This window comes from Oncorhynchus tshawytscha, unplaced genomic scaffold (genome assembly GCF_018296145.1).
Source record: "Oncorhynchus tshawytscha isolate Ot180627B unplaced genomic scaffold, Otsh_v2.0 Un_contig_493_pilon_pilon, whole genome shotgun sequence".
Lineage (NCBI taxonomy): Eukaryota > Metazoa > Chordata > Actinopteri > Salmoniformes > Salmonidae > Oncorhynchus > Oncorhynchus tshawytscha.
In genome coordinates, this window is record NW_024609361.1 from 22080 (window position 1) to 35328 (window position 13249).

At 41.7% G+C, this 13249-nt stretch overlaps 1 protein-coding gene across 1 annotated transcript; it reads left to right on the plus strand.

Moving 5' to 3' along the window:
- The first annotated feature begins 1416 nt into the window (after positions 1-1416).
- LOC121844658 (B-cell receptor CD22-like) lies at positions 1417-10637 on the plus strand. The gene is made up of 10 exons (XM_042314996.1): positions 1417-1452; positions 5536-5613; positions 5896-6240; positions 6673-6885; positions 7499-7768; positions 8008-8271; positions 8476-8566; positions 8656-8707; positions 8801-9036; positions 10187-10637. The coding sequence occupies exons 2-10, from the start codon at positions 5559-5561 to the stop codon at positions 10266-10268; spliced, it is 1608 nt and encodes a 535-aa protein (XP_042170930.1). The 5' UTR covers positions 1417-1452; positions 5536-5558; the 3' UTR covers positions 10269-10637.
- Positions 10638-13249: the final 2612 nt, after the last annotated feature.

Genomic DNA, 13249 nt, shown 5'->3' on the forward strand with positions numbered 1-13249 from the left:
CAATGTGTTTATATGGGCTACAGCAGTAAAGGACTAATTCAATATTTTATCAAATCATTTTTATGTATTTCTTTTTTTTTACCTAAAGGGGTACTATATTTCAAAATCAAATAGCTAAATGATCCATGGTATGACCACCTTAAAACAATTCCAGATGTCAGCTAGTAGAACCCCCAAACGGCTCAGACATTTAGAGGTTCAGAAACCGAGTGTCAGAGGGAGCAATGACCAGCACCAAAACACACAAATCAAATCTAATTGTATTTGTCACATGCACCAAATACAACAGGTGTAGACCTTGAAGTGAAATGGTTTACTGACAAGCCCTTAACTAACAAAATAATAGATTTCTTAAATGATAAAAATGATTTAAAAAATGAATCACACAATAAAATAACAATAACGAAGCAGCAATAAACAACTACATGAAAGATTATTCATTGTCATTTAAAAACACGCATCAGTCAGACACAATGGGACTCAATAATCCCAGACAGACAGACAGGCAGACAGTTATATGCATGTCAGGGTTCACTTTGGGTCTGTTGTTCTGAAGATCAGTGAGCTGAAGACATCTCTTTCACACAAGAACACAGTGGATATACAGAGCAGCTTGCCTTGGCCTTGGCATAATGACAGCTCACTGTTGTCTGTTGTTTCTAGCTAGCTAATGTTGGTAGCTAAATGACAGCTAACTAACTAGGTCACTAGCTAACTATGGGGTCTAGCTAACTATGGGGTCTTGCTGTAATTCAGTGGCAGCGCATCATATTGTTCACAATCCAGTACATTCAGAGTAGCTGTGTGATGCACAAAAATACTTGTTTATCGCTGAATAACAGCCACTTCATGTAGCTAACAAGCTAGCTGAGATCACTAGTTCACTCAATTCAAACGCCAGTTCAACATAAGTCCCAATAACACAGTACTTTTATGTGCATGCCTGGTTTATTCTATATATATTTTTAACATTTTCAAATGTTATTTTACCTTCTATTTTGTATATTTTCATTGGACTAGTAGGGACATATGAAGCCTGGAGGCTGCAGTAATGTTGAGATGTCAGTAGGGAGAGCTCTAGTCTAGAACACTGGTACCAAAGACACTCCCCTTTCATCTGTTCTGGAACCTTCAGTACCAGCTGATGAGGAGATGGGAATGGGTCACATGTTGTCTCTTGTAAAACATGTAGGTCCACTCCTCATATAAAGAAATGTAACTACAGTATTCTGACTTTAGACCATTTTCTATTTAGATACAGTAACATCCCTTATGTGACATGCTGTTGCTGCATGTTAATGACCTGACTAGGCTACTTTAAATGTGTCAACCACAGAACTCACACTTAGGCTACGCCTGTTTCTACTAACACTTACAGTAGACTACTTCTTGTTTCCTCACAGTGACAGTAGTTGACTAATTGTACAAGACTTCTCCCCTTCACTTCACTCTGTAAGTACACTTGATGATATCTTGGAATATAGTTTTAGTTTTGATGTTTTTAGCCAAACATCACATGACTTCCTGTATCTTTGTACTTGTTGGTTTATTTTGAACTGTGTTTTGGTTGTTAACTGATCCCAGGGCCTGTATTCATAAAGTGTCTCAGACGGTCCATATAATTATGATCTCAAAAGGCTAAACTGATCCCAGATCAGCTCTCCTACTCTGATACACTTTGTGAATACTGACCCTGGACTGGGGTTTCATGGCAAATGCCAAACGTCCTGCACGGTGTTGGGCTGTAAGCACAACCCCCACCTGTGGACGTTGGGCCCCATACCACCTTCATGGAGTCTGTTTCTGACCGTTTGAGCAGACACATGCACATTTGTGGCCTGCTGGAGGTCATTTTGCAGGGCTCTGGCAGTGCTCCTCCTGCTCCCCCTTGCACAAAGGCGGAGGTAGCGGTCCTGCTGCTGGGTTGTTGCCCTCCTTCTGCCTCCTCTACTGATCTTCTGATGTACTGGCCTGTCTCCTGGTAGCGCTCCATGCTCTGGACACTATTTTGACAGACACAGCAAACCTTCTTGCCACAGCTCGCATTGATGTGCCATCCTGGATGAGCTGCACTACCTGAGCCACTTGTGTGGTTTGTAGACTCTGTCTCATGCTACCACTAGAGTGAAAGCACCGCCAGCATTCAAAAGTGACCAAAACATCAGCCAGGAAACATAGGAACTGATGAAGTGGTCTGTGGTCCCCATCTGCAGAACCACCTTGATGGTGGGTTGTGTTTGCTAATTGCCTATAATTTCCACCTGTTGTCTATTCCATTTGCACAACAGCGACAAGACAACACATTCTAATATATTATAAACATTCCATATAGAATAGTTAACATATAACATGTATTGAGACACAGTGATGGTGGGTTGTGTTTAGGTTTAAAATGGGAAATGGGTTGACATTTTGTCAATTTTAGAAATGTAGGGCCCATTTTAATACAGTAACCTCCCTTCTCTGACATGCTGTTCTGGTCCTCATGCATGTTAATGTATTAAAGAGGAAGGAAAGGACAGTTCTGTATCCGCTACTTGTGTCCTAACTACATAAATATGTATCAACCACAGAACTGACACTTACTGTCTGTCTCCACACACTATCTGTAAGTTAACTCACTGTACAAGACTCTCCTTCACTTCACTCTGTAAGTACTCTTGACAATATCTTGAAATACATTTTCTGGTTATTTGTTTTTAGTCATTTGTCATATACTTGAGGGTAATGTATAATTTTACTTGTCGTTGTGTTTTGGTTGTTACATCAGGGTCAGTATTCATAAAGTGTCTCAGTGTAGGAGTGTTGATCTACATAGTGATGAGATGATTAACCAGGGTAAAATAGACATGTAAACAAACATTTGAATGCCTGCTCAGTGTGTGGACTCCAGTGATGGTGGGTGCTGTGTGTGTGTGTGTGTGTGTGTGTGTGTGTGTGTGGGTGTGTGTGTGTGTGTGTGTGTGTGTGTGTGTGTGTGTGTGTGGTGTGTGTGTGTGTGTGTGTGAATGACACAGTGGATTTAGCTGAGGGCCCTTCAGGACTGATGGGGAGGAGGGTTGACATCTATACTGTGTAGGATGTGTGTTTTAACTTTTCTACATCCATAACAACCAGCTCTCTAGACTTTAATACAGACCCCATGGGCCTTATGAGCCTTCCCTGCAGATGCTTGTTGTATATTTGTAAGTGTGTGTGTACGTGCGTGCGTGTGTGTGTCTGTCTGTGCATACGTGTGTTTGTGTGCAAGTTTGTGTGTGTGTGTGTGTGTGTTTGTGAGTTTGAGACACAGTGTGTGTGTGTGTGTGTGCATGTGTGTGTGAGTCACTTGCTATTCATTCTCACAGCTTGGGGATAGGAGCTGTTGAACCTGGACTGAAGTAAATAGTATTAACATGAGACACAGTGATGGTAGGTTGTGTTTAGGACACAGTGATGGTGGGTTGTGTTTAGTAGTATTAACATGAGACACAGTGATGGTGGGTTGTGTTTAGGAGTAGTATTAACATGAGACACAGTGATGGTGGGTTGTGTTTAGGAGTAGTATTAACATGAGAAACAGTGATGGTGGGTTGTGTTTAGGAGTAGTATTAACATGAGACACAGTGATGGTGGGTTGTGTTTAGGAGTAGTATTAACATGAGACACAGTGATGGTGGGTTGTGTTTAGGAGTAGTATTAACATGAGACACAGTGATGGTGGGTTGTGTTTAGGAGTAGTATTAACATGAGACACAGTGATGTTGGTTTAGATAAAATGCATATTAGACTTTATAGAATATGGTCCTCTGTACCTCAGTTGGCACGTAATGGGATGCACATATAACTAACTGTAAGTCACTTTGGATAAAAGCATCTGCTAAATGACATTATTTATGGACAGCAGACTACAACACACTACACAGTCAATACAGCAGGCTATGGTGATGTTCATGGATGCCGCTGATAGATTAAGATACTACTAGTACTGTACAACAGAGGAGGCTGGTGGGCAGAGCTATAGGAGGAATGGCTGGAATGAATGGAACAGTATCCATTCATTCTGTTCATATTACTGCACAAATTAATAAGGACATCAGGACTGGAGGCTGCAGTAATGTTGTGATGCCAGTAGGGAGAACTCTAGTCTAGAACACTGGAACCTTCAGTACCACTTTGATGCAGCTGATGAGGAGTGTAAATTGAATGTGTTTGTAGAATAGAATGAATGACATCATGGAACTGACCAAATGTAAATGGAACTTTGACCTGTTCCATGTAGAACTCAGAGGGACAAGGCAACACATTCTAAGATATTATAAACATTCCATATAGAATAGTCAACATATTAAGATGGTTCTGTACTTTTACTGAAAACTGGAAATGGGTGACATTTTGTCCATTATAGAAATGTAGGGCCCACTCTAATACAGTAACTGTTACGGTTTTCTTCCGTCGAAGGAGAGTCGGACCAAAATGCAGCGTGGTTAAATCGAGACATCCTTAATGACGATGAATACGAACAATACAAAACAACAAATGGAATGTGAAAACCTATACAGCCTGTCTGGTGACAACTAACACAGAGACAGGAACAATCACCCACAAAACACTCAAAGAATATGGCTGCCTAAATATGGTTCCCAATCAGAGACGACGAGAATCACCTGCCTCTGATTGAGAACCGCCTCAGGCAACCATAGACTTTGCTAGAACACCCCACTAAGCCACAATCCCAAAACCTACGAAAAACCCCCATATATAAACACAACACAAAATAAACCCATGTCACACCCTGGCCTGACCAAATAAATATATAAACACAAAATACTAAGACCAGGGCGTGACAGTAACCACCCCTTTCTGACATGCTGTTCTGGTCCTCATGCATGTTAATGTCTTAAAGAGGAAGGAGAGGACAGTTCTGTATCAGATACATGTGTCCTGACAACTTTACATATTAGTCAATCACTGAACTGCCACTCACTACCAGTAAGTTGACTAACTGTACAAGACCTCTCCCCTTCACTTCACTCTGTAACTACTCTTGACAATATCTTGAAATATAGTTTTGGGTTATTTGTTTTTTGTAATAAGTCATATTCTTGAGGGTAATGTATCATTTTACTTCTTGTTTTGAGCTGTGTTTTGGTTGTTACATCAGGACCAGTATTCATAAAGTGTCTCAGTGTAGGAGTGTTGATCTACATAGTGATGAGATGATTAACCAGGGTAAAATAGACATGTAAACAAACATTTGAATGCCTGCTCAGTGTAACTGCACTGTTTAAGTGTGTGTGCATGTGTGTGTGTCACTTGCTGTTTAGCCTCACAGATTGGTGATAGGAGTTATCATTGAACCTGGTGGTCAGTCTTTATGCTGCTGTACAGCTTGATGGACTGTAGAGGATTGAACATTTATCCTCCTATATTTGGGGTTCTGAGAATAAAACAGCTTCAGAACAATCAATGTAGAAATATGTGTTTACAGTAATACAATGTATCAGGTGGAGTTAATCAACAGCTATAGAGTGAGTTGTTGTTTATGTTTCTAAGACTGCAGGGTGGGAGATGCAACAATGTCCTTGAGAACAGCCGGAAGTGTATTGGTGGTATTTCTCTGGTCTGTGACAGGTATGGTCTCATTCATAACTTATATGTTTGTCAATCTACAGACTTTTGTAAAATATTAAAATGACATTTGTGTTTTATTATTCTGTTGTGTTCTGTTAGGAGTCTCCAGTTCACTTCAGTAGTTATCTTTCACACCTCTCTTACCTTACTGAGTGATGCGTATGTGTTTTCTCATCACACTCAACTCAACTCAGCAACTATGGCAACAAAGTATGGACAAAGCCTACAGTCAGTGTGAGCCAATGGCTTAATGTAATACCCTTGTGTTCTGTGACTGTTCAGTTGTACTGGGGCAGAATGGCTGGAGAGTGACTTACACCACTCAGAGTATCTGTACCTTGAAGGGGTCAACAGTGGAGCTGACCTGCTCTTACACATATCCCAGTGGTAAAGTCACAACAACCTTCTGGTTCACTGAATGGGGGACTGGTGTAGAACCTAAAGATCTAGGTCAGGACCCAGAGTATGCAGGTCGTCTGGAGTATCATGGAGATAAGAAGAAAGACTGTACCCTGAAAATCACAGACCTGAGAGAGAGAGACTCAGCTACGTACAAGTTCAGATTATTAACAGATCAGACCAGAGGGAAATATTATGGACGTCCTGGAGTCACTCTGTCTGTCACAGGTACAGTTACATTCTATATACTGGTGACCCTGGAGTCACTCTGTCTGTCACACAGTTACAGTTACATTCTATATACTGGTGATCCTGGAGTCACTCTGTCTGTCACAGGTACAGTTACATTCTATATACTGGTGATCCTGGAGTCACTCTGTCTGTCACAGGTACAGTTACATTCTATATACTGGTGATCTGGTGATCCCGGAGTCACTCTGTCTGTCACAGGTACAGTTCTATATACTGGTGACCCTGGAGTCACTCTGTCTGTCACAGGTACAGTTACATACTATATAGTTAAACTGTTGATTTCCATTTAGATCGGGAAATTGTCTTGGTTTGTATTTATATGTGTATAACATAGGATTTCTTCCATCTTTGTATTAGAGTGATAAGTCAGTGATAAAGGGATTTACAGTGATATTGTTTTTTCTCCAGGTCTTCAGGTGAAGGTGACTGGTGGACATCAGGATAAGACACTGACCTGTATCACCACCTGTACTCTGACTGACAACCCCACCTACATCTGGTACAAGAACGGACACAAAGTAAAGGAGGACACTTCCAGCCTGGACTCAGACTCCTTTAGTGATGCAGACAGTTACTCCTGTGCTGTAAAAGGCCATGAGGATCTCCTCTCTCCTGCAGTGTGTGAGTGTGGACTTTTTTATACACATTTCATATAAATACAATTTGCTTCAGGTCGAGACTTTTGTCAATAAATCAATAAATATTGATCATTATTTAAAAATGATGGTTTTCACTACTGTAAACTGGTTAACTAGTTGTATTCTACTTCATAAACAACATCAGTGTATACTGGAAGGTATTGAAATAAAATATTTATGAGATGTTATATTGTATTTTTGTATTTAAGGTCAGAACTGTTGGAGTGTGACTTACACCCATCAGAGTATCTGTGCCTTGAAGGGGTCAAAAGGGAACATATCCTGCTCCTACACATATCCCAGTTATCATGAGATCAAACAAGCTTTCTGGTTTACTAAATGGTCTGGTATGGAGGCTGAAGATCTGAGCTCAGTGCCAGGGTATGAGGGTCATATAGAGTACCTTGGGGATAGTTTGGTATATTAACATTGTAGTGACAGATATTGGCTCCACATGATACTTGAATGGATCATCTTCAATAAGAGGATGGATCTAAAAGTCATTGTGTGGAAAAGTACATTTGTGGAAAGTTTGTAATATTTTTACCTGATTTCATTTGTACTATTTTTTAAAAATCCACTGTCTTTTACATCAGATGGACCAAGGAACACCTCAGTGTCAGTTAGTCCCTCTGGTGAAATAGTGGAGGGCAGTTCAGTGACTCTGACCTGCAGCAGTGATGCCAACCCACCTGTCCAGAGTTACACCTGGTGGTACAAGAAGAATGGAGGTGACTATCAGAGTATGACAGGACCACAGCATGTCTTCAACCAAATCCAGTCATCTGACACTGGAGAGTACTACTGTGTGTCCCAGAATGAGATGGGGACAGACAGGTCTAGGACCATCAACATGGATGTGAAGTGTGAGTAAAGTACAGCTCAGTGTTTGAATGAGAAGGTAGCTAAACAATTGTAATTAAATGAAGTCGTTTTAAAGTACAGGATCTCCAAATGTATATATGTTAACTTTTTGTGTTAGTCAGAGTTTCAGATCTCTGACTTAACATATCATTTATTTTTGACACGGCATGTCATTTGTAAATATACTACTGTCATAAATATGCTACTGTCCTTTCCCCTCTGACAAATTCTCCTTTACCAGATGCTCCAAAGAACACCTCAGTGTCAGTCAGTCCCTCTGGTGAAATAGTGGAGGGCAGTTCAGTGACTCTGACCTGCAGCAGTGATGCCAACCCACCTGTGGACAAATACACCTGGTACTTTCAAAATGAGACTTTTCTAAATGGATGTGGACAGATGTACAACATCAGTAACTTCAGGTCTGAGGACAGTGGACATTACCACTGTGAGGCCTGGAATGGAAGAGGATCTAGGAACTCTACAGCTCTGATGATCATTATACCAGGTGAAGTTTCATCTTATATATTTCAATACAAAATTAAATTTCAATCTATTATTAATAGTTATACATTCGTTTACTGTACTTTGTTTTATAATTATATATACGTTCAGACTAGATCAGTTAACAAATATTGTATTATTGTCCTGGACTATGTTTATTTTCACTTTATAATATGCCAGTACTCGTATCATCCATATTTTAATTTAGGGAAACAAACCTCAGTTCTGACTGCAGCTGTAGGAATCATTGTGGTTGTTCTGGTTGTCATCCTCTGTCTCTCTGGCTTCATGTGGTTCAGGTGAGTGATTCTTTTAAAGATTATTTCACCCTAACACTTTTTATTAACTTAACTTGTTTCAAGAATAAATTAATTAATGTGCAAAACAGGAAGAAGGCCTCCAAACCCTCCAACACAAGAGACACAGCAGACGATGTACAGGTGAGTCTGTTGGAATCAGAAGGTGACTGTGATGACTGTATTCTTTGTGGAACATTTCCACTCCTCATGTTGTCTGTTCTCTCTCTCCATCAGGGAGACTCTAGTCCAGTGTATGAAAACGTCTCAAGCATGTCCATCAACTCTACTGCAGCACAGACAGCTGACACAGATGACCAGGATGATGTTCACTACGCCAGTGTCCACTTCTCTCACTGCAAAAACCAGGAAGTGCCTCTGTACTCCACCGTCCAGCTGCCTCAACCGCAGATACAAGACGAAGATGTCCAATACGCTGCTGTGGAATTCAACCTCCCCGGTGCTGCCACCCAGTGAGCATATTATGCCATTACAACAACAGGGTCAATACTATAACATTGTGAACACACAGCATTAAAGGAAACGTTGGATTGGGGGGGGGGGCATTATCACCTTGGCTACTGTAGGTTATTTCACCTCAGTCTAACTACAATCACATAGCCTATTAGTTATAATGTTGTCATGATATACACCTGAAAGGGAGGAAATATGGGAAATGATTCACACTGACACACTAATCACAGAAGACACAAAAAAGTGTGACATTTTTAGAACTGTGTTGTTTGCATGTTGATAGTATTATAATGTAGAACTATGGGGAAGATAGGTCCTGTGGTGATGTTTTTTGTTTTTGATGTTTTGATTGGTTGATGTCTTTAGACACGGTGGGATGGTTTTAAAAATGGCCTTTTGTCCGGCATCTCGCAAACACACTGTTAGCAGAGCAACCTGCAGCCTGGGGTAGTGCGTTTCACGTCGCCCTCGGCCTGTGCCGCGAGAAGGGGAATTATTATCCTTCTGAGAAAATGGTGAATGTGCTGCTGAAAATCAGGGAGGCAAATCCAGGGGACACAGGAGAATATAACAATCAAACCATTGTTCAGAATTCCACTCGTTGACAAAGAGGCAGGCGCGATTAGTCAGATCAAGAATATAAGAGTTCTGAGCTTTGACCATCACTGGGAGCAATATTTAGACGTTGATCCGTAATTCATTTTCTTTATTCATTGGAGGAGTAGACAATGATGATGCCATCAATAATGCATATTCTGCATTAAGGTAATTCATGCCTCAACACCAGAAACAGGACGAGGATCTGCAATAAGCTGTTGTGAATTGTAACCACCTCACTGCTGCCCCCTGTGACCATATTCTGCATTAAGGTCATTCATATGCTGCTGCTTATTGTAGGAGATGTCATCAATAAGCAAAACAGTTGACCCCTAGTGGCCACTTTTGATGTTATATCCTTAAACTATGAACCCAACAATGGACATCTCAAGACAATTACTATGACAATAGTGAGGGAGTGATGTCATGATGATTTTTTAGAATGTGTTCTCTCTTTGCCTTCCAAATGGCACACTGTTCCCTATTTAGTGCGCTCCTTTTGACCTGAGTTGGGATGCGGATTTTGTTTAATTTCTGTTTCTCTCTCTTCAGACCCGTGGTGGCACAAACAGCTGAGAAGGACCCCTCTGAGATCTACAGTAGAATCAACAAACCCAGAACCAAGAAGACCTGAACACAACAAATTCAGAACCAAGAAGACCTGAACACAACAAACCCAGATCCAAGAAGATCTGAACTCAACAAACCAAGAACCAAGAAGACCTGAACACAACAAACCCAGAACCAAGAATACCTGAACTCAACAAACCCAGAACCAAGAAGACCTGAACACAACAAACCCAGAACCAAGAAGACCTGAACACAACAAATTCAGAACCAAGAAGACCTGAACACAACAAACCCAGATCCAAAAAGACCTGAACTCAACAAACCAAGAACCAAGAAGACCTGAACACAACAAACCCAGAACCAAGAAGACCTGAACTCAACAAACCCAGAACCAAGAAGACCTGAACTCAACAAACCCAGAACCAAGAAGACCTGAACATAACATATCCAGAACCAAGAAGACCTGAACTCAACAAACCAAGAAGACCTGACCTCAACAAACCCAGAACCAAGAACACCTGAACACAACAAACCCAGAACCAAGAAGACCTGAACTCAACAAACCAAGAAGACATGAACACAACAAACCCAGAACCAAGAAGACCTGGACACAACAAACCCCGAACCAAGAAGACCTGAACTCAACAAACCAAGAAGACCTGAACACAACAAACCCAGAACCAAGAACACCTGAACTCAACAAACCAAGAAGACCTGACCTCAACAAACCCAGAATCAAGAAGACCTGACCACAACAAACCCAGAACCAAGAAGACCTGAACACAACAAACCCAGAATCAAGAAGACCTGAAAACAAAAAGTTGAACAAAAACCTTGTACACTATATATTCAAAAGTGGACATCCCTTCAAATTAGTGGATTTGGCTATTTCAGCCACACCTGTTGCTGACAGATGTATAAAATCGAGCACACAGCCATTCAATCTCCATAAACAAACATTGGCAGTAGAATGGCCTTAATGAAGAGCTCAGTGACTTTCAACGTAGCACCGTCAAAAGATGCCTCCTTTTCAACAAGTCAGTTTGTAAAATGTCTGCCCTGCTGGAGCTGCCCCGGTCGACTGTAGGTGCTGTTATTGTGAAGTGGAAACATCTGAGAGCAACAACTGCTCAGCCGCAAAGTGGTAGGCCACACAGCCGCAAAGTGGTAGGCCACACAGCCGCAAAGTGGTAGGCCACACAGCCGCAAATTGGCAGGCCACACAGGCGCAAAGTGGCAGGCCACACAGGCGCAAAGTGGTAGGCCACACAGCCGCAAAGTGGTAGCGCATAGCGTGTAAAAATCGCCTGTCCTCGGTTGCAACACTCCCTACCGAGTTCCAAACTGTCTCTGGAAGCAACGTTAGCACAACAACTGTTCGTAGAGAGCTTCATGAAATGGGTTTCCAAGGCCAAGCAGCTGCACACAAGCCTAAGATCACCATGTGCAATGCCAAGCGTCGGCTGGAGTGGTGTAAAGCTCGCCACCATTGGACTCTGGAGACATTGACTCTGTTGCACAAACACCATTGCACATTGACTCTGTACCGGTACCCCCTGTATATAGCCCCCGCTATTGTTATTTACTGCTGCTCTTTTATTTTTTATTTTTCTTATCGCTTACTTTTTACTTTGTGCACGGGGGCATTGTCATGCTGAAACAGGAAAGGGCCTTCCCCAAAATGTTGCCACAAAGTTGGAAGCACAGAATTGTCTAGAATGTTGTTCTATGCTGTAGCGTTATGATTTCCTTCACTGGAACGAAGGGGCTTAGCAAGAACCATGAAAAACAGGCCCAGTGTCATAGAGGTGTCACGCCCTGCCCCATGCCACAAGGCTAGGATTGTCCAGTGACAGTGAACTGACGGGGAGTTCTGCTGTTGGCTGGAAGTGGATCTTTACTCCGAATAGCTTGTTTCATCTCATCCTACAGATGCTCAATTGAATTGAGATCTGGTGACTGGCCAGGCTACTGAGTAAGCAGAACTCCCCGTCAGTTCACTGTCACTGGACAATCCTAGCCTTGTACCATGGGGCATTATCCTGCTGAAAAATATATATTTGCAGATGGATACACTGGTGCCATGAAGGAATGCACCTGATTGGCAATGATGAGGTTCAGACATCCTGTTGCATTGAAACATTGCTCCACTTGTATCAAGGGGCCCAATGTGTACTGTGAAACCACACCCCACACCATCACACCACCACCACCAGCCTGTGATGTTGACACGCAGCATGATGGCTGCATGTACTCATGTGGTTCTCTCCATACCCTAGTCCTCCCATCAGCGTGAAACAACAGGAGACAAGATTCATCAAACCCAGCAGCGTTGCAGTTCTTGACACACTCAAACTGGTGCGCCTGGCACCTACTACCCTGTTCAAATAAATATGTTGTCTTGCCCATTCACCCTCAATGGCACACATACACAATCCATGTCTCAATTGTCTCAAGGCATAAAATCCTTATTTAACCCTTTTCCTCTCCTTCATCTACAAGTGACATCAATAAGGGATCATAGCTTTCACCTGGACTCACCTTGTTAGTCTGTTTTGTACACTCAGTTTATACAGATATATGTAATTAAGCAATAAGGCCAGAGATATATTGGCCAATTTACTGTCCCACGGTTAATGACTCCTCTTAGGCAACGTGACGTGAAGCGGAGTGCCTGGATACAGCCCTTAGCCATGGTATATTGCTATTATAAACTGGTTACCAACATAAATAGAAAAGTAAACACGTACACTAACTGGTTTACAATAATATATACCATTTTAGCAGACACTTTTATCCAAAGTCATTCACTCATTCATTACAGTCATGGGTGCGTAAATCTTTCATATGGGTAGTCCCAGCAGGAATGGAACCTCCGAGCCACGCTCTACCAACCGAGTCACACAGAACTACTCTATTGACACTCAGAGTACGAGTGCTGATCTAGGGTCAGTTTTGATGTTTAGACTACGATTAATAAGAAAGGCGATTGTAAATATTTAGAAAAGTATATATGTATTTTATGAAGTATTTTTTAAGTTACAG

Coding starts and splice junctions, on each gene's coding strand:
- LOC121844658 (XM_042314996.1), top strand. CDS start 5,559: ATGTCCTTGAGAACAGCCGGAAGTGTATTGGTGGTATTTCTCTGGTCT. Junction 7,769..8,007: donor CATCAACATGGATGTGAAGT/GTGAGTAAAGTA, acceptor CTCCTTTACCAG/ATGCTCCAAAGAACACCTCA. Junction 8,272..8,475: donor TCTGATGATCATTATACCAG/GTGAAGTTTCAT, acceptor ATTTTAATTTAG/GGAAACAAACCTCAGTTCTG.